Source organism: Eleutherodactylus coqui, chromosome 7, assembly GCF_035609145.1.
Source record: "Eleutherodactylus coqui strain aEleCoq1 chromosome 7, aEleCoq1.hap1, whole genome shotgun sequence".
In the NCBI taxonomy this organism is placed as follows: Eukaryota; Metazoa; Chordata; class Amphibia; order Anura; family Eleutherodactylidae; genus Eleutherodactylus; species Eleutherodactylus coqui.
This window is the reverse complement of record NC_089843.1, coordinates 94,715,614-94,743,246: the sequence shown is the minus strand read 5'-3', so window position 1 is coordinate 94,743,246 and position 27,633 is coordinate 94,715,614. Positions and strand designations below refer to the sequence as shown.

Here is a 27,633-nt window from a genome sequence, read left to right as displayed (position 1 = left end):
ATCGATTTCCAGATTGTCTTGGTGATGTAAGTGGAGGTGATTTCACCAGGAAATAAGGACGATGCAAGAACGGTACAGTGGCTGATAGGACAGACGTGTCGGTGGACTACAGCACAAATGTCCAGTAACCTCTCATTGCAGGAGATCACAGAAACACTGTTTCAGCGACATGTCTCAAAGAAGGAACGTTTTAGTTCATGTGTTAAACTTCTTAGGATTTATCTTTGCTTTTGGTTGGCGTTCATTACCAGTATCATTTAATTTATATACATGTATACCTTTTATATGGATATAGAACTCCCAGCACACCCGCTGTCTTATGGTTATATTCAGCTTTGATCTCTCCTTTACCCCTTACATCCAATCTCTTGATCGAACGTGTCGCCTGCACCTCGAGAACATTGCAAGAATCCGCCCCTTTCTCACCGTGGACACGCTAAAACCGCTCACTGTTGCCCTCATCCACTCTCTGCTCGATTATCGCAACTCGCTGATGATTGGCCTCCCCCACGACAGATTCTCCCCTCTCCAATCCATCCTGAATGCGGCTGCCAGGCTTATCTTCCTGTCCAGCCACTACTCGAATGCCACAGCACTGGCTGCCCATCAAATACAGAATCCAATTAACTCTCCACCCTTACTCACAAAGCCCTCCACAGAACCGCACCGCCCTACATTGCTTCCCTCATCTCAATCCACCACCCAGCCTGGACCCTCCGCTCCGCTAACAATCTGATGAAGCACCCCTTTAATTCGAACGTCTCATTCCTGCCTCCAAGACTTCTCCAGTGCAGCGCCTATCCTCTGGAACGCGCTACCACAAACTATCCAGGCAAGCCCTGACTCTCACAACTTCAGGCGTGCTCTAAAAACACACCTCTTCAGGGAGGCATACCACATCTGATAAATAAAACCCCTCTGTACTCTGCCTGATAACATGCTCCCTGCCCTAGTGACTTCAATCCCTGCTAGCTGTAATCACCCGCCCCCTACAGTCAACCGGTTCAGCCACTATATGACTCAATTTGTCCATTGTCTGTGTATAGCATCCCACACTCTCCACCTCGCCTTACCTTACACATCTCCAACCTCTTTCCCTTCTGTATCACCCCATTATTTGTAGTATGTAGGTTCGTTGGAGCAGGAACCTCACCCTTACTGTCTCTAACTGATTACTAGATGTAACTGTGGATTTGTTAATTTTCCCCCCTCTTTTTGTAAGCGCTGCAGAATATGTTGGCACTATATAAACAAAGATTACCATTATAATATATTTTAGTAAGCAGACCTGATAAAGAAAAACTGTCACGTTGACAATGTAGAACCTTTTTGGGGTTGTAGATTCTGAATGTGATATCAGTTTTTCTCTAACATCTGTTACCTAAAATTGTGTTCCCAGTGCAGAGGACCAAGTCAACACCCATTCTCTACTTGTATTGCATGAAGTCAGGGGAATATTCTTGGTGTTATTTTTCCATGGGTAACAATGGAGTAAAGCCTAAAACTGCCGCTAAAATTGGAAAAGGGAAGTGGTTTGAGATACATGAATTTCTTGTCTGTATTACTGAAATGTTAACACTGCTACATAGTAACTCTTATAAGTAAAGACTCAAGGTGCCTATTTCAGTGACTCACTACCGGGGTTCCTCGCCCACCTGGTGTGCCAATTGGCCATTCGGTCCACCAGCAAAAAAAAAAATCTCTGTAGTCCGGTGATGTCCTAAAGCAGCCCAGAACTACCGCTGAAGTAGCTGCTTCCACAGGCATCCTACTAAGCCTCCAGTTTACGAGGTGGCCAGGTAAAGCTATATATGTGTTGTGATGAGCTACGCGACTAGCCACGCCCCTTGACCATGCTCCCGCCTTGTGAGGGGTATCCCAAGGCTGAGAAGGTTGGGAAACTCTGCCATATGTAGATGGTTGATACAGTTTTTCAATATAATCTACATTGATGCACACTGAATGGACCCATCATTAGAGACAGTCATCTAGTAGAGCGCTCGGCTTACTTTGAAAAGTCATTGTTGAAATAATTCTGCAGGGTTATAGGTCCATGCAGACTGGATAACTTCCTGCAGTTCCTCTTGAACCAGTCGTTTGTTACCACCATTGCACAAAAAAACGCCAAAATGTGGCAGTTCTCGGAAGACTGGTCCTGGCTAGTCTAGCATCGCTGACCAAGCCTTGTTCAAAGTTACTCATGTTTCCCAATGTTCCTATTCTAAAATGGATCCACTGAAACCTTGCTGACGTGACGCTGCACTCCGAAAATGAGACCTGTGACCCTATACATTGAAGCTCCAATCATGAAAGGGCTGGTCTCTCTAATAAAGTGGCCATAGAGTGTGTGCCCACACACAGCCCGTATCTCCATCCAGGGGCCATCCTGGAGAGTTTCGGTCCCTGGCTAATGCCGCAGAGACCCCCTTTCCTCCTATTATTTTGCCTGTAATAATCCTTTAGAGAAAGTAATTTAAAGCCATCAGCATTCAGAAGCCAAATTATTCCCAACGTGATATATAAAGGTGCGATTGTCATTTGGTACCTATCTCTCAAGACTCTGCTCCACAGTATGCGCTTTGCGCCATATAATTGATAAAGCCAACACATGGAGGTTGTTAGGCGATGGTGGTGTTTTTTTTTAGTCATTTTGATATACTGTTTAAGTCTTCCCTTTTACTAATGTAGCATTTTAATATGCAATATCTACGCGAATGGGGGAGACTAGTCATTGTGTTGCGAGCTTCCCCCCATGATCATGAATATGTAATTTCCCTAGGGACCAGTGCCACCATTTCCTTCTTATTTCGTCTTATTCTCTTGTGAAGAATAAAATTCAGGCAGCGGGCTTATGACAGTTATTGTCTGGGTGAGCGATGGATGGGAGGATCGGGCTCTTTGATCACCTCCCACCTTTAATCACATCACTGAGCACCTCCAAGGGTGATGAGACAGGGCTTAGGAAAAACTGGCATTTCTGCTTCTTTCCCCCTCCTTCCCCAGCGCTGCGGCTTGTGTGTTCGCAGACAATGTTGCCGTCGGTGCACTTGTTTCCTTAGCACCATTGTCTTGGTGATGCTTGTATAGCTGCACACAAGGGGTTCATGTCATTGGGCAGGGACTAGTTATTTCTGTGCCTGTGTGTAGAATCCATAGTAAACCGCAGCCGAGGAGAAGGGTTAAGCAGCCTTCTCCCTGCATAATAGATTGCTATGCATGGACATGGTGTGATGTAATTCAGTGGCTGCCTGTCTTCGCAGGCTCCAGGAGGAGGGCTCATTCTAAGGGCACGCTTTGTTTCTGCAACATCTGGTTGGGGGAGTGCTGCTGGACAGATTTGCATAGTGGATTTTTGCTTTCTGGGATTTGTGATGTGTGCGCCTGGCAGGCAGGGTGATGGAATGAGCTGCCTTTCCGAATTGCTTTTTTCTGCCTTCCTTCTGCTGCTTGGCCCCGGATCGTTGGTGGTGAGCTAAAAATATAGCGTAGTAGTACATGGAGGCAGTTTCTTGCTGGATATCTCTCCACTTTCTCTGAAGACATGTTATGGTCTCCCAAATTCTCCTTATCCAATATGCGTGTGCGGCTGACTGCAAGCGGACTGCTCCGAAATCTGCGGCTGCCTACCGGATACCGGAAAAGCTCGGTGATATTTCATGCAGGTTAGTGCCGTCTACTTGTTCGGTGTCTGTGTGCTAGTAATGGCAGGGGACATCTTGTTTACTCTTACAGCTGAGACACACTTGTCAAGGCTGCGAGATATAGAGAGAGAGATGAATTAAGTAAATATTACATGGCGTGTGTTTATGTATGATTTAGATTAGCTCAAATACAGCATTAGAAAGGAGAATGTTTTTGATATCCGCCGTATTGTTTATAAACACTCATGCTTTGAATATTTAATAAGACTGGAAGATACCGTACATATCGGGAAGATGATCTTTTGACTAAAATGGACCTGATTGTAAGTGCTTGGCTATACAGGGGGATCATGTCTGTGCAAATATAAAAAACATCATTGAACAGAGTCATTTGAAGATATTTGTTGCTGGGTCTTCTGTATACATAGAATCCTTTGGATTGGGGTATATATGATATGCATTCACTTATTACAATGTCAGGATTATTGAAAATGTGGAAGTGTATTATGATGGTTAAAGGCAATGAGTATATCGTATACAGGCAACCTGTGTAATGGATATCAGATGCTATTAATACCAGTAGTGTGTTTGGTTATCATCCCTACATCTGATATGGCCAGCACTCAGGTCTAATGGAGGACTTGGATCACCTCCACCCTGCTTGCTGTTTTTCACGCTTACACATTTCCAATATAGAATTGGCGGTCTAAATTGTGACTCACCGTAGAAAGCTATGGCCAGTCATACTGTTTCCTAGGTGATGACAAAAGAGCTATACTGATATATATGCCTAACCCTTAATTACAATCCATGTCGAATTGGCTGCAAGTTTCTACCTGCAAGACATGTCCATGGTGGTAGAACATGGATCCGGCGTATAGTCAAGCAGTAGACCGTCTTCATGCGATGTGTCTGGATTGAAGTCTTGTAAACAGCGATAGTCTTCTATGTACTCACTGCTTATACAAGCAAGAAGAAAGGCCAATGGGAGATAAAGAGGTGGTGAGGCAATGTAGGGTAAGGTGTATTTATGTAGTAGCTCTGAGATTTAGGATCTCTGCAGGTTTCCGTGAACACGTCAAGCAGTTGTTTGGGGAAATGGAGTTGGTATGTCGCTATGCAGTTTGTTGCCGGTTTTATTTTAGGGAGGATATATTTATTCCTTGAGGCTAGTGCTGCTATTGGCGAGCCATGTAGAGCGCTTGGATTAGCAAGTGCTTTGCACTCCATTAGTGGTGGTGGTTTCTGTGCAAGGTAAACATATCCTTGCAGATGAGCTTCGGAAATTGGTGGCATTGTCTTAAGTCTTGGAAATAATTAAGCCTTAGAAGATGAAGCTGGATTCATATCTGTGCTGTCATTTCTGTTGTATTGCTCCACTAGGAGCCACAAAATGAAAGTAATGGGGGTGAGATGCCAGCCGCCACACTTCTCGCCAGGAAGGGCAACGGACTCTGTTGACTATAGCAGGGTCTGTCTGGCTTCTGTCATGCCGCTCAGCATTTAACCGGGCGAAGTGGCATGTAATGCTGCGCTATTTTCTCCAGGATTTTGTGCCCGGTATGCTTCGGCTCAAAAACCAACATAGATGTGAACCTATCCTACATAGTTGTCTTTGTACTAGCACAATTGACAGTGACTCTTAGGTTAGGTTCACTCCACACCATTGGAGTAGATTTGTCGAAATGGCTTGAAGCTGTCTGTTTTATGCCTACCCCAGACGTATGCATTTGCATGCTATTGACTCGCACAAAAAAAAAGGATACAGCAGAGTCTTTTCTTTTGGGGAAACTTGTAAATTGAGAAACATGGCCAATTGTGCTTTTCAAATCCCTTGAGACAACTGTATCCCGACTCAACGTATGCTAAAAGAACATGACTTGAAGTCAATCAGCATGGTAGGCAAAACCTTACAACGTTACATGCTGAAGGTGGACCTTTCCTTAGTGGTGGAATTAAATCACTGAGGCGATAAGGTTGAAGTGCGGAAGCCAAGTTCTTGCATTTTACCATATGCTTTATGAAGCAGTGGCCAATGATACCGATGCTGTGAATTTCTACTCGTGGAGTGAGGCCATGGGTTCTTTATTCTTTGTGTCGCTATCCGCATGCCAATAATTCTAGGATGTTCTGAAACTGCAGTACCCAAGGATGTCTCTGTTATCAGATTGGTACATAGTTTACAAGGCAATATGCAAGAATACGAGGTGTTCATACAGTATTCAACCTTTATTTTTTGTGTGTAAACAAATGAACCTAGGAAGGCGCGGTTTGTTGCACGTATTTAGGCCACCCTAATGGCATGCTTGGATTTTTTGCCTGCTTGCAGAAGCTGTCAGTCGCCGGCAGACAGCCGATGAGTGCGGAAGTGGAAGTGAGCGCCGTCTCCTTTTCTTTTTGGGCAAAATAACTCGAACAACGCTACTGCTCTAAATTTTGTGTAAAGCTTGACGATTCCCAAGTGGAAACGATCCGTATGATTCAAAAGGCCTTCGGGGATGAAGCAATGGGCACCACACAGAGTTGTACAACCGCTTCAAAGATGGGCGCACATCAGTGAAGTCAGGCTCACTACTCTCCCGACAGCTCCACGTAATTTCTGGCGTTTCCCCCAAGCTGAAAATGTCCTGAAAGGAACTGATTTCTGTCCAAAGAAGACAACATGCAGGATCTTAAGGACCAGCTATGCGCCATTTCAAAAGAGGCGTTGAGAGAAGTGTGTGGCTGCCCAAGGGGACGACTTTGAAGGAGAATAGTGTAAGATTGTTGTATCTGAAAACAAATCTTTTTTTATGAATAAAGGTTGGATATTTTTTGAACACGCCAAGTATATGATCAGCCGTAGCAATAAAACCAAAGTGAATAACATTGATTATCTTCTGACATGGCAATTGTCAAGGCATGGGGTATATCAGGTAGCCAAGTGAGCAGTCCGTTCTTGAAACCAATTTTCTGGGTGCATGAAAAATGGACAAGTGTATGGATCTGAGCGACTTTGACAAGGGCGACTTTGTGATGTCTAGATAACTGGGTCAGAGCATCTCCAGAATGACAGGTCTTGTCAGGTGTTGCTGATCTCTAGTGGTTAGTACCTACCAAAAGTGGTTGAAAGAATGGACAACCGATGACCCAGACAAAAATCTGCTGGCAGCAGCACATAAACGTACCTCTGATCCGAGGGGAGGCTTCTATATTGGGCAAGAGAGGCAAGCTCACTGGAATGGATCTGGATCCGTGATCCATATAATCAAGCACAATCTCTTTACATGGAGCAGCATCTGGGGTGCTGAAGAAAATACTCACATCCTAAAAGTTGACATCGGTTTGACTGTTACTTGCGGTCTTTGTCAAGTTGACTTGACAAAGACCGCAAGTAATGGTCTAAACATTGTCAGCTTGTTTGGACATAATAAAGATGAAGTCCTTTTAGGACATGAGTGTTTTCTTTGGCACCCCCAGATGCTGCTCCATGTAAAGAGACAACAGATGACACAGTAGGTACTCTGATGCTCACCTTTTTCTATACTTTCTGTCCATATTAAATCTAAAAGAAGGAAAATTGCAGCATGCTCCAACACTGATAAAACAGCCAGAATCTCCAGTTGCTTCTGGGGGAAAATGGCTGTGTACATCCGAAACCTGATGGAGTCTTTATGGCTCTATGCTAAAACATTAGTTCCGCCTTTATGCTGTGCCACCCAAGATCTGTGTTCGCTGCTTACAGTGTATAGTCAAGCTCTTTCAGACCCTTTAATTGAAAGAGCATTCCAGGCTTTTACTATTGATGACCTATCCTCTGAATAGGTCCTCAACATTTGATCTACTCGGGATTCCCACCAACCAGCTGATCCTCCGGCCTGCTGACAGTGCAATGGGGATGGGTGTCCCCATTGGTAGTCGGAGCTGGAGGGTCAGTGCCTATTACACTTCCAGCTCTGACCACTAATGCAGAGATACAGCCTCACTGCACTGACAGAAGCATAGAATAGTAGAGTTGGAAGGGACCTCGAGGGTCATCTGGTCTAAACCCCTGCTCAATGTAGGATAATAGGACAGTGGGCTGAATAATCAGCTGATCGGTGGAGATCCAGAGAGGCGGACTCCCGACAATCAACTATTGATGACCAATCCCGAGGATCGGTCATCAATAATAAATGCCCAGAATACCCCTTTTACATCTCCACAGAACTAGTCTTCATTGTTTTTTGCTACTACACTATTGAAATTAATGTAGCTTTTCCACTTAAAGGCAATGAAGTGTTAGTTCTGCTGGTGGATAGCTTTGCCGATTTTAAGAAAAAAATAAAAATTGTACTTAAATGGGTTGTCCCACGCCGAAACGGGTTTTTTTTTTTCAATAGCCCCCCCGTTCAGCGCGAGACAAACCCGATGCAGGGGTTAAAAAAGAAAACCGGATAGTGCTTACCTGAATCCCCGCGCTCCGGTGACTTCTTACTTACCTGGTGAAGATGGCCGCCGGGATCTTCTCCATCGGTGGACCGCAGGGCTTCTGTGCGGTCCATTGCCGATTCCAGCCTCCTGATTGGCTGGAATCGGCACGTGACGGGGCGGAGCTACAAGGAGCCGCTCTCCGGCACGAGCGGCCCCATTCAGAAAAGAAGAGCGGACTGCGCAAGCGCGTCTAATCCGGCGATTAGACGCTGAAAATTAGACGGCACCATGGAGACGAGGATGCTAGCAACGGAACAGGTAAGTGAATAACTTCTGTATGGCTCATAATTAATGCACAATGTACATTACAAAGTGCATTAATATGGCCATACAGAAGTGTATACCCCAACTTTGTTTCGCGGGACAACCCCTTTAAGTTACAGGTTTTTTTGGTTTAGAAATCAAAGTTGCTCTGAGCTGAGAATCCTCGACTAATTATGTTTGGCATTAAAGTAATGACTCCTAGGATGCTATTAAAGTACTTTTCCCCTTTAAATACCTAAAATTAAACTCATTGTGGTTACATTCCAAGAGTAGTATTCAGCTAGTGAAATTTTATTGGTTTTCCTTAATCTGATGTCTAAATCCCTGATTTCTGGCACTCGAGCAGTAACAAAGCCTCATGGGCTTTATGACTCAAATTAGATTGTGAGCACATAGCTATAGCATGATTATAAAACAATACCACAGGAAGACTGGATCTGTGGAGCGGCGCGGGCAGGAAGCGTGTATTTATAACCTGCTCATATTAATAGGAGGAAACAATGGGGTTTCTTACCGGCGCGATCAGTTTATTGCATTTCAAGTGTCATATTTTCAGCAGCCTGAAAGCTATTCTCTAGTCCTTATACCAGTCATTATAGCACCAGACTGCGGGAAATAAAAAATTAAAATAAACTCATAATGTAGTTTCACGCATGATGATTTTACGAGAAGCTTCGCTCTTTCTGTAGTTTTTTTTCTCAGCATTTCTTCCATTTATTGCAGAAGATGTTAGCTGTTAGTAATGCGGAGTTAAGTAATGCATTTTCTTTGTAGTGTTTTTATCTTCAATTTGAGTTTTTAGTTTCTTTGACTCTATGGTGAGTTTCCTTTTTCTGCAAAAAACTTGCTTTATGGATTTGTCTGTTTTAGGCAATAGGGGAAAGAATCTGGAAATAACATGTAAAAATGTGCACTAAATAAAAAATAAAATGACGTTTATGGTGGTTTTTACATGCCCTCAAAATACCACAAAAGTGTTTATAGGAAGGCCAGTAATCGGTGCTACTTAACCAATCTGCATCTCCTTGTTAGAGATGAGTGAGAGTACTCGCTAAGGCAAACTACTGGAGCGAGTAGTGCCTTATGCAAGTACCTGCCTGCTCGTCTCTAAAGATTCGGGTGCCAGCGGGGAGGAACGGGGAAGGGGGGTGGGGCAGATCTCTCTCTCGCTCTTTCCCCTGCTCACCCCTGCTTACTCCCGCAACTCACTGCTCTCACCTGCCGGCACCCGAAACTTTTGAGACAAGCCGGCAGGTACTCGCATAAGGCACTACTCGCTTGAGTAGTTTGCCTCAGCAATTATGCTCGCTCATCTCTAGTCCTTGTAAATCAGAGCACAAATAATGCCAAGTGCTGATTTAAACCTCTTCACTTTTTTTGTATTTTGTTCCCTCTTAATATAAGTGAGAGATGGATGGGGTCACAGAAACTTCAGCACTTTAGCATGCCATGATTTTTAAAAAGCTGCAGCATGTCCTTGTAGTAGTAAGGGTCCATTTACATTGGACAACTGTTGGGAGCTGAAAGACTCTGTCACCTATTTTAAGTCCCATGACCTAAGCTTAGGTTTATGGGTTAAAAGTAGGTGAGTGGGATGTAGGTTTCATACTTCCCTTTCATTACTGCATAGACAGCAGTTTTAGGGCCTTTTCACACTAGTATTTTCATTTTGCTGTGCCTCTTCATCAAATGTGGCTCAGTGGTTAGCACTGTTGCCTTGCAGTGTTGGGGGTTCTAAGTTCAAATCTCATCAAAGGCAACATCCGCTTTGAAAAACTCCATACAGCCATCACCGTTGGTCAGATCTGCAAAGCCGCCGTGCTAACAACTGATCCACCATGCTTGTTTTTTCATTGCTAGAGAAATTGATGAGTAAGAAAAGAATAAACTACAAGAACATAAAGCCAATATAGACATCACCCTCTATCATATTTGAACCCACAACTCCAGCACTGCAAAGCAACAGTGCTAAGGACTGAGCCACCATGCTTGAGAAGAATGAACACAATGAGAACATAAAACCTCCATACAGATGTTGTCCATGGTTGGACAAGAACCTAGAACCCCTGTGTTATAAGGCAACAGTGCTAGCCACTGAGCCACCAAGCGTCTGCATGAACATGGAGATCAGTTTTTCCGTTGCAACTTTCATACACCCATCTGAATAAACCTTAAGCTGTGTAAGCAAGGTCATAGTTGGAGCATTTCATTAATTCAAGGGTATTAAGAAACGATCCTTATTTTAGCTAGGTATTCCATGGAACGGTAAGCAAGGCTGTAAATCCAGTCACTGTTTACATTATACCCAAGTTAGACATTACAGTTGACAGTGTGGAATCTTTTCTGGCTAGGAACCAGTGACCACCGTTCTATTGTAGAACAGCAAGTTCTAGTCTCTTGGCCTGTTTAGAGGAAATGCATGTGTGCTATTAGAATTTATGCAACAATTCCTTGCGCTATCCTACTTTGTCTTGGCCTCAGTACTCAAGTACAGTACATGGTTACACTGCAGCACTGCTCATATACAGGTACCAGCTCACTTTTTATGTTTAATCTGTTTATTGATTTTCACAAAAATTAAACCATCGTATTTCTATAAACAACCATTATGTTTTATAACGGGAGTTACTTAGTCGTGTGGTTCATTGCCTATCTGGGCATGGAGCTTTAACAGGAAAGTTTGGGGCTAGCCCCTTTCAATGTTCAATAGTCAATCATGGAATGTCCCTCCTGTGGAAGTCTCAACCTGTATGTAGGAAAATGTTGACGAGGCCTCTCTTGGGTCTTCTGTTGTCGTGGTCTTTATGAAGGAGCTCTTCTGGTGGCCAACCAACCCATGCAGTGGGACCTCTATGTGCTCCTTTTATAACCTAGTCCCTGTCTAAAGCCTGATTTAGACACAACAATTATCGCTCAAAAGATGTCTTTTGAGCGAATTTTGAGCGGCAATCGTCTAAATGGGCTTTAATTTAGGAACTTTAACCAGAACTTTGTTATAGCAAATATTTAGTAATTAGAGATGAATAGCAAGACTGTCAAATCAGTCTTTAGGAAAGTAGAGAAGTATATCAGGAAGGGAAATGAGCAGATAAGAACAGAATGAAGAAATAGAGGAAAAGGAGGGGAGGTAGGTACTGATTTCAGTTGGTAGCAGGGAGGGAGTGGGGTAGGGTCATGGGGTTTCCCTGTGTCTTGTCTCCTCCCTTCATCCCGAAATTCCGGGGAGTCCTGAAAGACACACAATTCCCGGGACCCCAGGTCTGAGTTGGCAGAATCCTGTATTCACATTTCCTCCATACGCCTGAGGAAATTCAATTCTTGGATGAACTCCAACATTTATTGGAGGTTGAGGGCTTCGCCAATATCGGGGAATCGCTGTTCTTTCTGCTGTCAAACAATGCTGCAGTAGGCCCTTCTTTAGTTGTGCAAAAGGCCCCAGAATGATAGAGTAAGGCTAATTGAGGAGTCACAGCTACCTTATCCAGTGTGACCTTCTCACATTTCTGGAAGACAGTGTCCCAGAAATTTTGTAGTGTTGGGCACTCGCACGGACCCTGTTCCAGAACCGCATCTCCAATAGGAGTCTGAAATCGCAGGGCATATACAGTGGATGAGATCAGGGTATCTGTACCACCTGATAAGCAGCTTATAGTTTTTCTTTTGTGCCACACAAGCTATTGGTAGCTTATGAGAAAGCATAAAATCCCTATCCCAATCATAAAATCCCGTATCCCCATGGTTAGCGCTCTTTCCCATAGTTCGGTAAACTGGGGATAGCCCGGAATAACCTGTTATAACAGGATGTTATAGATTTTTGAGGTAATGTGAGTTAGGGGGGTTCTTTAAGAAAAACTCTTCGATTAGGGTCAGGGACACATGCAGCCGATGCTCCTTGAAGCTGCCCTTAAAGGGGTTGTCTCGCGGCAGCAAGTGGGGTTATACACTTCTGTATGGCCATATCAATGCACTTTGTAATGTACATCGTGCATTAAATATGAGCCATACAGAAGTTATTCACTTACCTGCTTCCGTTGCTGGCGTCCCCGTCGCCATGGATCGGTCTAATTCTGATGTCTTCTTGCTTTTTTTAGACGCGCTTGCGCTGTGCGGTCTTTTTCCTGGTGAATGGGGCCGCTCGTGCCGGAGAGCTGGTCCTCGTAGCTCCGCCCCATCACATGTGCCGATTCCAGCCAATCAGGAGGCTGGGATCGGCAATGAACCGCACAGAGCCCATGGTGCACCATGGGAGAAGACCCGCGGTGCATCGTGGGTGAAGATCCCGGCGGCCATCTTGCTGAAGGAAGAAGAAGGAAGACGTCGCAGAGCGGGGATTCGGGTAAGTAATAAATTAATTTTTTTTTTTAACACATCCTTCGGGGTTGTCCTGCGCCGAACGGGGAGGCCTATGGAAAAAAAAACCCTGTTTCGGCCCGAGACAACCCCTTTAAGAAAGGGGACAGCTGTAGTTACTCTAGCCAGGACATTCTTGTTTCTGGGTGCTTTGCGTGTATCGTGGCGAATGGGGGTAGGGAGGACTTGGTCACGTTGCATAAGCGAATTTGTTTTTCCCCATTTCAGGGGGGAAGGAGGGGTTGTGGAAAAGGGGGACTAATGCTCCACTTTGGATTAGTTAAGCTCACTTTTTACCCACACTCTGTACAGAGAACGAATTTATTCAATTATTGATTCTAAAACATTGCACAGAACGATTTATGATCGAACGATAGGTTGCTTTTCGTTCATTATATGCAGGCATGAAAATCGTTTAGTCATTCACTTATTATTCGGTTTAAATATCGAATGTTCTCATTGAATTATATAGTAAATAAACAACTGCGATTTCTTGTTTGAGTGAACGATGTAAATCAGCAGGTCTAAACGGACCATTAATCAGTGACAAAAAGAGCTTTTCTATAATGGAGTCTCATTATGGTCTGTGGGATTTGGGGGTATCAGAGCTTGATATCTTTTGTGTAAATGAGCCATGGCTCCCTACTTACTGTTAACACGGGTACATTGGCACGTCCATACATGTTGCAATTCTGCTGAGCAGTGGGATTCGCAGGGGTCGGACTTCCACAATTCAACATGAATAGCCACTTATAAGAGTTTTTTTTACACTTTTTTTTTATTCTTGAAAATCTACAGCAGAAAAAAAATTCTAGCTGATCAATCGGTAGATTAATATTTCTTTGGTATTTAGACCCCCTTTCTCATCACATTCAGAACCAGCTTTTCTGTACATCTTTTTTTAATCTAGTATAGGATCAAATCTTTCCATGCGGGTGGGTAACATGTTTTAGAGGGGCTTTTCATCAATCTTTTTACAAACTACTTAAACTGGTATGAAATGGCTAAAGGAGGGATCTCCTTACCGTTCCCCTTACTGTTACCATTCAGATGCTTCACTGCTCCCTCTGCAGTCTTTTGTTAACAGGCTGCATCCATAACGTAGCTTGTCAACGTGTGACCACTGCAGCCAATCACTGGCTAACATTGTGACCAGTGATTGGCTGCAGCCATCGCATGTCGTTTTGATATATCCTAAATTGAGCAGGAATAGAGGAGCAGTATTTATACTAGTTGGTATTTGAAATAATTTTTAAGTGTGTTGAAACTTTCATGGGGTTGGAAATTGTTTTTTCAATTTACCTCAGTGGTGAAAACCTATTCCCCCTGACTTAAAGAGCCAATCTCACAAGCATGACGTGAAAGGCTGTTATAATTGGGTATGTCAGGTTGCTAGTATCTTTTATCGGTAAGAATCCTCCTCCCGACCAGGGCTGCGGAGTCGGTACGCCAAACCTCCGACTCATCGATTTTTCCAAACACTTACTCCTTATATATGACTAATGTTTTCTCTCAACTAAAAGCCTTGAAGCGGCATAAGGATACTTAGTCTAATGGAGAGGAAAGGCAATAACGGATTTCTCTGCTGTTTTCCATATCCTAGTTTATCAATGTTTTTGATAAGTAGGGGCTTAAACCAATAGAGCATTTTTATAGGAAATTTCAAAACTTACCTAAATTCTTATGAAAGAAAATATGCAACAAATTGTGTTGAATTAACAAGTGTGTATATGTAGAATATATAAAAATGTAGCTTTTTAAAATTTTTTACTTTTATAATTTTTTTTATATATCTCCCCCCCCTTCCCCCCCTCCCAGCTCTACCACAGACTTGTTTGTTCTGCTGTAAGAATTAATACTTGTGGGCAAAGTACATGTCAGTCCAGGTTTATCTAGAATTATGAGAGAACTTAAGTTTGTGTCTTTAAAAAAATTAATGAGGATGTGAAATTAATTCCCCCCCTTTACCATGACACCCTGTGTAAGAATTTCACTAGTACCAACATTTGTTGTTGCATGGAGGCTCTAGTACCCTGTTGTATCGCCTCTAGCTTGGATACAAGATGTGATACGGGCAGGCATGGAGGCTCTAGTACCCTGTTGTACCACCTCTATCTTGGATACAAGATGTGATACAGCCAGGCATGGAGGCTCTAGTACCCTGTTGTATCGCCTCTAGCTTGGATACAAGATGTGACACCAGTGGGCAGGGAGACATACAGGATCTATATGGTATCCTGCGGAATATCTGTCCCTATTTGTTCTTAACTAAGCCTCCAGATTGTGCCCACCCGCGGGCAGTCGAAGTTGGCATTCCAGATGGTCCCATAAATGTTCTATTGGCAAATCTGTTGACCGGGCAGGCCCTGGAAGTGTGACAATGTTGTGGAAGCATTCTTGTGCTTTGTGTGGCTGAGCATGATCATGCTGGAAAATGCCTCTTGGAAACCCTTCCATGACGTCCTGAGTGGTCATCGTCCCTCGTACCACTAATAGGGTTGACTGTCGTATGTGATGGCCCCCAAGACCATTACACCTGCAGTAAGGGCACTGTGCCACTCCACAACAAAGGCAGGGGTGAGAGCCTCAATCCTAGGTCTCGAGACGGCTGTTGTCAGTGCCCAAACTATAAAGTTGCATTTGTTGCTGAAGGCAACCCAGTTCCACTCTAAGGCTGCTCTTATACTGGCCACTTTTTACCGCAATTCGTGAAGCGTCCCGGGCGCCGCACTACTCGTGGTACAACGCTCATTGGTTTCCTTTTTAAAAATGGTAAAAATGCTGCGTTCTTGAATGGTGTCTTCTGAACGTATGTGTAAGGGTGGCCTTAACAGTCCAGTTTTCTTTTTCTTGACGCCACTGCAAATTAAGGTGACGGTAGGTGGGTGTCAAAGGCAGTACACATAATGGGTGCCATGAAACCAAATGTCCTTCAGCCCAGCGCCTAGAAATGGTTTTAACAGACACAGGGACCACCTGTCTCTGGATGGCGGACAACGAAAAAGTTGGAGCTGCTCATGCTTTTTAGACAGTCAGATGATGCTCTCTACTGGTGTTCTGTCAAGGACATCCTGAACCTAGACGCCTTGTGTGCATGACCTCATGCATCTGCTGGTCCCAACACCTAACAGTCTGTTCAGAACAGCCCAGGTGGCGGTAAATTATTTCAATACCACCATCCAGTTTCTCGTATTCCCATAATACACCCCCTCTCAAACTCTCTTAACTGGGTGGACTCTGTTAACATGTCTAGTGGTCCACAAGCTCTACACAAACAGAAAGAGGTCACTACACACAAGGAGCCTCTGAGAGCCTTTTTATGGGCCAAGGGTGGAACAACTTTTAAGGTCTTAGGTGGCAAGACCATTCATCTAATCAAACCACAACTCTAATCCTTTGCATATCTGCCTGTGGCCGCTTTCATACAGCCCAAAAAATCTTTTGAATGGGGATCATACCCATGAGCTATCTTTTTTTTTTTTTTTTTTATATTTCCCCTTGCATTGTGGTGATGGTAAAAAAAAAAAAAATCACGGCATGTCCTATCTATCTTTGGGCGCTCCCACAGAATGCCTCGCACATTGTTTTCAATGGGGCCGGCAAACCTCACATGGCCTGATATCGCGGCCATATGTGTGAAACTAGTTTTACAGCAAAATGACAACTTCTAGGTGCTTGATTTTTTTATTTTTTTTTTATTTTTTTTTCATACAAAATGTTTACTTAGAAGTTTGTCTTGGAGCTCTCAAGTCAATGTGGGGCTCTTCGTGCCCCGCAGCGTCAGGACTGACAACTCCTCTTTTTTAATCTTTTTTTTTGTTTCTGACATGCCCCAGCATTTATGAATGAAATGTACATGGGCCAAATGGGCTTACCTGTCCAATTTTCATGCTGTTCATGGCTTGAGCAGTATGAACCTAGTGAAAGGTTCTCCTTTAAAGGTATGTTCTCACTGAGTTAATGCCATTTTACGTAGGTCAGTTATCGGCTTACTGAAAGTTTCCTGACCCTTGGGCTAAGTAAATATGCCCATGATCAGCCAATAAATAGGCAGCTATTTTTGTCAGTTGACCGGATCTTATGTGGCCCTAAGAATCCTTTGTTTACACGGGGAGGGAGGCAGCTAACAAAGCCTGTGCTGCTGACAAACTTGGAAACAGACGCACGTACGCACAATTGCAAGTAGTCCAAGTATTTGTGGTATAAAGTATAAAGGTTTTTTGAACAAGCACTGATTGGTTACGCTTGTATGATGCAATTTGTTCGTCCATCTAAAATGGCCTTTTAATGTAGGTGTCCGGGGGACTCAGATTTTCTTCTGCATGCAAAAAACCCAATGATCACTTCATTAATTGGCTTTCCATGAAATGGACCCAAGTATGTGTGTTTTGAGATTCGGAAACTAGATTGTAACTGATGACAAGGACTGAATCCTTTCCATTCTTCTAGGAAACAGTTGTCCAAGAGATGACATTCCATAATAGTCTGTGATGGACAACTCCTTTAAAAGAATAGTGCGCATGTCGTATAAATGTCGGGGTAGTAATAAAACCTGAACATCTCACCCCCACCTTAATTGCATTACAAATTTTCAGAGGTAGGTACAGAGGAGAATAGGAACATGAAGTTTACATAGAGGTCACAGACTTGCGTAGGATGAAATCGAGAACTTTGCAGCAGTAGTCCTGAAGTAAGGTGGTGGTAAAGGAGTAATTTAATCTTTAGTGTTACTTGTTCTAGCAAGTTTTCTGGTGTGTTTGAATAATCCTGGCACATCTTTTGTGACCTTTTTTTCTTAATCCACTTTCTTGCCCATAATATCTGAAGGTCTGATGTTGGGTAAAAATGTCAAACTCTAAAGTTATGTGATAAATTACAGAATTGTTTATTGCTGGTTGACTTCCCTGCCTCTTCTGTATTTTCGGCTGCTGACTGGTAAAGATGTCATAAATATTGATCCGTCCTGTCGTGGTGTTCGGGGTGTTGAAGGCTGCCCTAGAACAAGATCTCCTCTGCAGTTACGATCCGTATTCCTACAGTGAATGGACTTACAAGTTTTGCATGTTGCAGCTTGTAATCATTACGGTATTGTCACATGGTTCACATTCCACATCCTAATTATTATGGACAGTTTTTGCACACTTTTCATTTACTTGGTTTTATGAAAATTGCTGAGCCTGGTGAGGTGTTGGCCGTGCACACAACAGTTACTTGATACACTAAGCCGTGCTGAAGTGTCAAGCACCTTACTGATGGACTCTACTGCCAAACTGTATCCAGAATTAGCTCGGAAACTGGACACCTCTTGGAAGGTGCTTGCGACTCTGGCATTTTTAATTTAGGAATATATGATCTAATTATGTATTTCTGGACAGGTTTCTTCTTACTGTTTTTGTGTTATGCATTTTTTTTGTCTCGGTAGGCTTACACATGAAGCCTGACTATCAGGGTAGCAGCCATAACTGCTGTAGGGCCTGGCGACTGAGGCCACTCACCTCCATTCAGAGAGCGGGTGGAGGTAACCTTTTTGGTGATAGCAGTGGTAAATAAATCTAGATCACTGTTAGGCCACCTGCAGACGGCCGGGTCGGATCCGGCTGCGAGAATTCTCGCCGTGGGACCCAACCCGGGCCCCTGCAGAGAGCAGCGCGTACTCACCCGCGCCCCGCAGCTCCAGCTCTTTCATGTGCTGGTTGCCGGGCAGCTATGTGAGCCCCGCACAGAAATAGAGCATGCTGCGAGTTGTTTGCCGCACGAGATTTTGCGCGGACAAACCGCGGCCGTCTGCATAGAATTGTGTTTGCTAACGCAATCCTGTCAGCTTCCACAGGTGGAAATTCCGAGGGAAAGCCCATGAGAATGCAGTATTTGGCAGCTGGTATCCTGTTGAACCTTATCAATGTGTCTTCCACCATAACCACCAAAGCTTTTGGGTATACGGTCTTTTGTAGATTTCTTGATCCCAATTATTGGTGTTTAAATAGCTAGCTGCTAGAGATTTGGACCATCTATAGGATAACCTAATCCACAGCACTTTACAATTCAGAAGGCACATGTGCAGTCACCACCTAGTATTAAACAAAGGCCGTCTGCACATCAACGGGTTGGATTCCGCATGTGGGAGCCCACAGCTGAATCTGATCCTGACCACTGCCGGCATCCGCGCGTACCTATCCCTTTTCTACATAATCTGTACTGCAGATAGGATCCGGCAGCTCGCTGTCGCACAGGCGCAGTACGGATTTTAAAAAAAATGTTTGTTCCTTACACGTCGTCGCTCTGCGATGGTGCAGAATTCGCGACCTATCTGCAATGCTAATGGCAGAAAGGCCGCGGGTCAAACTTCCGTCGAAGTCATCCGTGCAAACACTACACTAAAATAGAGCATGCTGCAATTTTTTTTTTTCTCTCCAGTCTCAAAAGTTGCAATTCATTTCCACGTGTGTACAGGAAAAAGTGACTCTTCCATAGCATGCTATGAACGGTATTTGCTGTGGAACCGCTTTGTGCACGCCCGCCGCAGATTCCGCAATGCAAATCTGTTCGTGTGCAGGCGACCTAATGAACAAATTAATGGCCCTTTTCACAAGAGCTTACAATCTGTGCTTCTAATCTGCCATTGTATTCCTGGCATATGAGCATACGGTGGAGGAAATTGTACAGTAGTGAAAGCAACTTCTGTGACACCGTGAGGAACACGTCACGGCAGATCCAGTGCCTAAGAGGAAGTAATTCAGATTTCAGTGGTTAGAACAGAAATTCCACCACACTTGGAGTAGAAAATGCTTCCAATGCAGTAGAGCGACCAAAGCAGTAGCAGCGGCCCTCAGGGTTCTGAGTGAAAGCTACCCACAGTCCTGAGCTACTAGTTGACCTTTGTACAATTATGCAACACATGTTTAATACTAAAAGCACCTTCTTTTTGTTTGATTTTGAGTTAAAAATTTTACATAAAAATACTGTACACTGCATGGGTATTAGTGTATCTTGACGCCACTAGTAAGTCCTGGTCGAGACAAGACAGTGCCTAGTAATGCCCCCTGAAGCTGATTGGCTGCAGAGAAGGCTCAGCATCAGGTACTGGAAAAGGTCCTAACAACAATACCCGCGGATGAAGATTCCTGCGCGGCCCTGTAATCCCCACTACTGCACTTGGGTGTTGGACAGTAAGCTCCCCAATGCTGCTCTGTAGTCCCTTAGCCTCTTCTCCCTGGGGCAGCACTTGCTGTTAGCGGCTGTTCCAGGCACAGCTTTCTTCTCCTCCCCGCTGACAGCAGACGTCATATCTGCCATCCCGGCTCCTCTCCGCGGATCCCCGGAACTGCCTTGTGTCCTGCACGGCGGCCGGTGCCTATCTACGGCACTGGTAGATGTATAGCTCCATTCCAGTGTATTCATTGTCGCCTGCCGTGGACGGTTAAAGATAATGTTCCTTTTAGGCTTACATTATTGTAAATAATTATTGTATGTTAGAACATGGAAATATTAGCAACTACTAATTTAAGGCTAAAAGGAACATCTTCCCTACCCCTTACCATCCACAGAAGGAGACAATGAATGCACACTCGGCTGCTAGGACCTTTGTGACGTCACCCAATTAGGAGCAAGGGGTGTGAGAGGGGCGTTCCTCCTGTCAAACCCCTACCTTTTGGTGGCGTCAAGATACACTAATACCCACTGCATGTAAATGACCAATGCTACATTTGTAATTCAAATGGTAAAAATACCCAGAATGATCTGTGTGCCACATGTTTTGTTCTTTCTGTGGCATAAACTTTTCCACGCTGTGTCGCAGCCATATCCAGGATACCATTCACCTAAAGGAGTTATAAAACACAATATATATTTATCAACCAAAAGATTTTAAAGTGTCATAACAAGCAGTTTTAACTTCTGCAGTAGATTTACATAATGCTGACTATAGTAACTAAATCAAAGCATTAATAATACTTCATGCACAATAAGAAACCATACATGCTAGGTGGTATCAACAGTACAGTTCGCAAACCAGTCCATCAGAACAGAAATATAGACCAGATGTAACACACAGTTCACCTATAAAGTTAAGCACTGCACTTCCCATATCATAGCCAAATCTGTAGTACAATTTAAATGAAGCTTGATTATTAGCGTTTCTGGGCTTTCCGGACCCATTCTTGCTGTAATTTCCCCGTCCTCATCTGATAGTTCAAGCCTCGATATTGCAACAGCCTTTTAAACAGATGCTAATGTCTTTAGTCCTTGGTGAAGCTGGCCTGCTAGCTAACTTTTTGATTTATAGAGGTATGTACACCTAGCAGTTTTACTGAGGCCAGCCTCACTTACAAGGGGTAAAGTGTAATCAATGTACGGTATAGGTATTGTCTGTATATGCTGAGTAAGGGGGTGGGTGGGTCCTATTTATTGTCACAAAACACTAGGATTAGACAAAAAAAAAAACCTAGAAAAGATTGTCACTTGTTTTCGTGTCCAGCATTGATGTTTTTGATTGTCTGAGCTCCTTACTCTTAAAGGACCTTCTGCATGGCACACTTATAGGGCCTAAATGTTCCTATGACAGCTCATTCACCTGCTTTTTGCCGTTTTAAAAGGACAGACAAGTTAAACATTTGTTCATCCGTTGATTGTGTTTTGTAGGCTAGTAGAAGTGCTCATTCGGCTGCATGTTTCCCCACGTAAATAAGCAGATGTACAGCCAGTCAGTGACAGATATATTGGGATCATTGGGATCATCGTAACAGTTGCCCCTATTGAACAGCTAATCTGCTTGTGTACACAGAGAGCAAGCGCTGACCAACGTGCTCATTGCCTGATAGTGATCATTGGCTTGGGCAGATTATCTAAACTCTATACTGTACTTGGAGCTGGCAAGCATAGAGAAAGACCGAGCAAGCTCACACTGTAGTCGGGTGCCTCTCATTCCACGCAACTCAGTCTAGATCTCCGTAGTGCTGGAAAACTGTTGGTTTAAGTGGACAGGATTTGTTAGATGATGGTGGCAGTATGGATTTACCTTACTGAAACTTTTCAAGCACTTGATATTCTGCGCAGTTTGCTACCTTGGATGAGCTCTTCAGCAGTAAACCTTTTGTAAACTGTCTGAGAAGCATATGGTCAGGTAGATTTTCACTGGATACACTAAAATTTAGACATTCGCTTCCGTGAAAATGTAAATGTGCACTCCATTTTTGCACTTTTTAAAGCACATGGAAACCTTTTGTGCATGAAAAATCAATTTACACAGCTTACCAAGTCCCTGCAGAAAAAATGATGCATTTATATGGGTGTTGTATTGAGTTTTCATACTTTTTAAAGCCTCATATTTGGGTTACAGGCTATACTTCATTCAAGTTTCTGGCTCCAGGCCTTCCCAACACTGATCAGCTGGTCTCTTATTAACATACACAAGCTCAGCTCTTCTGCACTCTCCTCTTTCAGAGGCTGTGTAGCATAAATACACCCACTCAATACTACACAGCTATCTCTCATCCTCTCTGAATAGCTGCTGGTCTGCTCCCTCTTACTGCTAAAAGCATAAAACTCACTCAGAGTGAATTACAGCCCTCTGTAATAGTAGCTTTCTGTACTCTTTGTCCTAATCTCCTCTTCCATCCCCTGGCATTGTTTTACAGCCCTATGTATAGCTCATTTGAAAGGCAGTTCACATTCACAAACAAGGGAGCAGGTTGGGGGGGTTCTCTGTGTGCACTACTATAGTGGGCTCATCTATACGGAAAACCACAATGTGTTGCTGGATCCATCGTACAGGAGTTATCGTCCACACCTCACTGATTTAGTGTTCTGTGGGGTTCCTCCATTGTTTTGACAGGAAAAATAGTGCTGCGTGCAACCCTATTCTACCCATCAGATAGGATGGACTATGCAATAGAACCACAAGGCCATGACACAGATGTCAACAGCTTGGCTGTTCCTCTGCCAGCCTATGACATTTTGGGAACTGTCCAGAGTATTAAAGGGAGGTCTATGATTTTCAAGACGTTTGTATGATTTTTTTCTTCACTTCTCTATGGAGGTAACACCCAGCTTTTTAAAATTGCTCAGAAAACCCAGCATATAGAGATTTAAATAATGAATAATTAGTAGTTTTTCTCGTAGCTGTGGTTCATTGTAATCAATGGCTTGGCCAGGGCCCAATAACAGTTAGTGCACGGATTTTACCGGCTATCCAGTAATTTCTGGATGGCTGGCAACCATGAGTCCAAATTTCTGGACTAAAACTGCCCATCGTAATCTGGGGAAAGGCAGATGAGCAGAAGGCCGAACGGAGAATCTATTATCTGACCCTGGAACACATTATGTACACAGAACCCCCTTGAAGCTCCCAGGAAACGGAGGCAGATGGCACAGACGTATGGGCACCGTGATCCAGAAGGCACCTATCACAGCTCCCTTACATCTGTGCCAGGTCTTACATGCACTGCCTTTTCTTAGATTTGTGATTTGTTAAACCAGCTTCTAGAACTTCAGCTGGTGATCAGGGTATTAGTTCAGTGCTTTCATCTTGCTTACATTGCTGCACCGTGTCCATAGCGTGCTATATACTGTACTAATTTATATCGCATATACATATTTCACAGCACTATTGGCCATCACTTACACTGTGCCCTCTTCCCCTGGGGCTCAGTCTATAGTTGACTCTTGGCATGTTTTTGGAGTGTGTGAGAAAACTGGAGTTCCCAGAGGAAACCCATGCAAACATAAAAACACACACACACTCTGTGGAGATGTTGGCCTTAGTCAGATTTGACCCTTGAGCTCATACTGTACATCCAAGTGAGTGAGTTTATACACAGACCAACAATCTGAGAAAATCTGGGAGATGCAATAATACCTCCACAGTGCCACCTATTAGAAGGCAGCATTCCTTCAAGCCAAAGCCAGACTCTTTATACAAGCCTTGTAACAATAACTGGGAATTAAAAACAGACTCCATGTACAGAAAGCTGTTTCAGCGCATTTGCCCTTCATCAGTGTACAGTAGGAGTCTGGCTTTGCTACTACAATGCAGTCACTGACCTCTGCATAGACACTTTTTAATTTTTTAAAATTTTCTTTTATAGTGGATCTCCATTTTTTTAAGCAGACTTGTCTCCAGGAAATGCAGAGTTGTCACCGCGTTATTACAAGGTATCTGAAAAGCATTACAAATTTTTGAACCCAAAGAAATGCAAGTAGCATAAAGTCAAAATAGGGAGGGGGGTGCAGAGATTTCAGTGCTACAAGCACTGATGTAGACACACATGGGATGGGCTAAGGGGCAGAAGAGGCTGGCTTTCCAATGTAACTTCTTGACTCGACGTGGCTCTTCAGCATGTCTTGTGTGCCACATACAGCAGGATTTTGACTTTACACTACTTGCATTTCTTTAGGCACAAACCTTTGTAGTACTTCTCAGATGCTTTGTATCATGGTGGTGGCAGGTTCCCTTTAAAGGGGTTGTCCCGCGCCGAAACGGGTTGTTTTTTTTTTCAATAGCCCCCCCCGTTCGGCGTGAGACAAACCCGATGCAGGGACTTAAAAAAAAAAAAAACCCGCACAGTACTTACCCGAATCCCCGCGCTCCGGTGACTTCTTACTTACCTGGTGAAGATGGCCGCCGGGATCTTCACCCTCGGTGGACCGCAGCTCTTCTGTGCCGTCCATTGCCGATTCCAGCCTCCTGATTGGCTGGAATCGGCACACGTGACGGGGCGGAGCTACGAGGGCAGCTCTCCAGCACGAGCAGCCCCATTCAAAACGGAGAAGACCGGACTGCGCAAGCGCGTCTAATCGGGAGATTAGACGCTGAAAATTAGACGGCACCATGGAGACGGGGACGCTAGCAACGGAACAGGTAAGTGAATAACTTCTGTATGGCTCATAATTAATGCACAATGTACATTACAAAGTGCATTAATATGGCCATACAGAAGTGTATAACCCCACTTGCTTTCGCGGGACAACCCCTTTAACATCGGTGCGGCTCTGAGAGTTGGCATCTGCATTTATCAGTTATTTTTAATGTATCCTTAAAATGCCTTAGATGGGAATCCCCTCTTCATACTACTTGTAAACTCTGCATACTAACTACTATATATTGTCATTTGGTCAGATTTTAGCAAAACTCATATATTCAGTATTCAGTCTTTTTGCACTCTCCAATTCCAAATGCTGAAAACTGAAAAATACAGCAGGCAGATTTCCCTTTGTGCTAATTTTGTGGTTGGATTAGTTAGTTTTGCACAATACCACAGTTTTTAGTCAATGTGTGGGTTTTGACAACTTTGATCGATTTGTAATGTACTTGAAGAGTAACTGACCATCACCTATTCCAAATGCTAGACCCTATTTTATCTTTATATACATTTCACTGTGAGGGGCGGGCTGATGGCTAATGGCTAATTATGATTAACCAAGTCCTTTTTTTTTGTTATGTCCGCATCACCTGTAATGGAGGGGTTTGCTTAATTATTAAAATAAGCCAACAGCCTGTCCTCTCATTTATGACGTCACGGACTCCCAAGGGTCCCCGATACCACATCACTGCTTGTCGGACCACAACTGGAAGTGGCTGGTTTGACTCAGCCGGTGGCGGCAAAGAATTTAAATCCCTAGAGAGCCCCTTTAAAAAATAGTGATTAATACAATACGTCGTTTTCTGATGACACATTCCCTTAAAGGAAACAGATATTTCATATAGTTTTTTTTTCTAGTCTGCTCATCTGCACGCTTGTTCTGATCATCCTGACCCTGAACCAATACCTTAAATATCCTTTATGTTCGCTTCTTTTTTTTTTGGTCTTGTATGTGCGTAATGTAACTAGACTGCTCCCTAGTGGATGTAAGAGATACTGCATGGAATCGGTAGAAAATGTTTTGAAGCTGGATATAATTATGTCTGCTAATTAAAGAGGCCATTTTTCATTAGACTATCACAATCTGACGTCATGGGATATTTATGGGTTTTGATAAGTCGGGTTACAGAACTTTAATAAAGCTAACTTTTTCAGTAACAAGGGGCGTCCTGATTAAGTCAAGTGGATTTCTCCCCTGGACAAGACTTTATTGTAGCTCATGTAATTGTACACATAAGCAGAGTTACAGCGACACGCGGACATGTTGGACATCAGGGACGATTGGAAATCAAGGATTCTCCTCTTCTGATTCCCACGGAGAAACCTCTTTACAGAATAAGAGTTCATTTCTCATTATGAAGCCATTTTCTTTCATTTGTGAAGCGATTTGATTACTGTGCCAACAATTCTACCCATTAGTGTATTTGCTTTCATGCGTCTTAAGTTTGTGGTCAGGATAGTACATAATGAGCAAAAAATATCTGTGCCCTATTCTCATAAATCAGGATCCACAGAAAAGTCCTTTTTACTTCAGTTGTTCAGCTGTTTTTTCGTACTGCTTGGCATATTTATCTATCTTTCCCTCCCATTGTCTCCTGTCCTCTGAGCATGCTCAGAAATAAAATCTGACAAAACAAAGGAAAAATGGATGAAAACTAATTTGCTTTTTTTTTTTTAAACACTGCAGTCAATATGAGACTGAAAGTTTTATCTCCAGCAGTAAAAAAAAAAAAAAGTGCTACAGTCTTCATTTTTTTTTGTTCAGTGGATGAAAAAATGGAATGGAGAAAACCAAGATCTTCAGTTTCAATGCTTTTTTTTTTTATGGGCAGGGAAATTTTTTTTCCGTTTTGCTGCTTACATGACAGAACAGCTAGATGGAAAGTTAACACTAGTGAATAGCTAGCGTTCCGTAAGCCGACTTAGTGGTGGGCATTCCAACTTTCGGCTGGGCTCACATTAGCGCGTTGTTACAGCGTATTGTGCGTCTGGTTTTGCATAGGCTATCATGTTACTTGAATTGTGCGAAATACACGTGCAAGGAAAATCGCAGTATGTTTAATCTTGACAAGTATTGAGCGCACACACATGCGAAGATGGTGCATGACGATCTGGCGGCTTGCAATAAAGTTGCGTACTTGCGTGCCATGCCCATCTCTCGTAGTGAATGACGCTCATGTGAGCCTGGCCTTAGTGTGTTGGGGAGTTGCTGAAAGAACAATCTGCAGTTTTTCTGTCTACTGTTTAGCAATTGGCATTGTGTGACATGCAGGGTTGATGCCAGAAGAGCCTGAAGACACTGAGCCAGCAGGGTATGTTGGAAACGAAGTAGCTCCGAGTCTATAGAACGTACGTCTTTGCCCTATAACTCACTGTTATTAATCGGTGTAGCTGCAGAGATTCTCACCTTTACATTTTAGATTTCTGCAGATAGCTGTTAAACGCCATTAGTGGTGAACCTGTACTTTGTATAAACTAGATATGTAAAGTAGTGTACAAACCTGGGGATACAGAAGACTTGGCTTATACTGGCCTTAACTCCTGCATGTGTCCCAGCGCTGCAGCATGCTGTGCTTCCAATACCTTCATGACTAGCCACAGCACTAATGGTGCTAGCCTCGATGACTAGCCACAACACTAATGGTGCTAGCCTCGATGACTAGCTACAGCACTAATGGTGCTAGCCTCGATGACTAGCCCTAGCACTTGGTAATGAAAAGGCATATTGAGTTAGTATTTGAGATTTGGATGTGGTCTCCTGATAAGTATAACGTAGCTGTGGTGCACATACTCGTGGCCCCTAGAGGGCAGCTGTGGGTCAGAGAGGGACAAGAAGCATGCTTTTCTGTTGGCTTGGTTGTGAAGACTAATAACTCGCATACTTCATGACTTTTCACTAGAGATCTATAGCCAACTTTACTTTGTAGCCTATAGATTAGGGCCCGTTAACACCGGCATTACACCTCCCTTAGGGATTTCCTCCCATCTTCCATTTTTGGAGCAGAGAAACAGAATTAAAACTGAATTAAACATTTGCGTTTTACCTCTGTTGATTTTCAATTGTTTTTCAA

At 43.5% G+C, this 27,633-nt stretch overlaps 1 protein-coding gene across 4 annotated transcripts in view; it reads left to right on the top strand.

Annotated features, from left to right (window-relative positions):
• MTUS1 (microtubule associated scaffold protein 1) overlaps positions 1-27,633 on the top strand; it is a 184,645-nt gene that overhangs the window by 110,318 nt on the left and 46,694 nt on the right. The window contains exon 1 of one of the 4 annotated variants that reach the window (XM_066573404.1): positions 3,144-3,662. The exons of the other annotated variants lie outside the window; for them this stretch is intronic. Coding sequence (XP_066429501.1) covers positions 3,542-3,662 — 121 coding nt within the window. The 5' untranslated portion in view covers positions 3,144-3,541. Of the gene's footprint in view, positions 1-3,143; positions 3,663-27,633 lie in introns of those variants that run through there. 4 annotated transcript variants of the gene reach the window in all.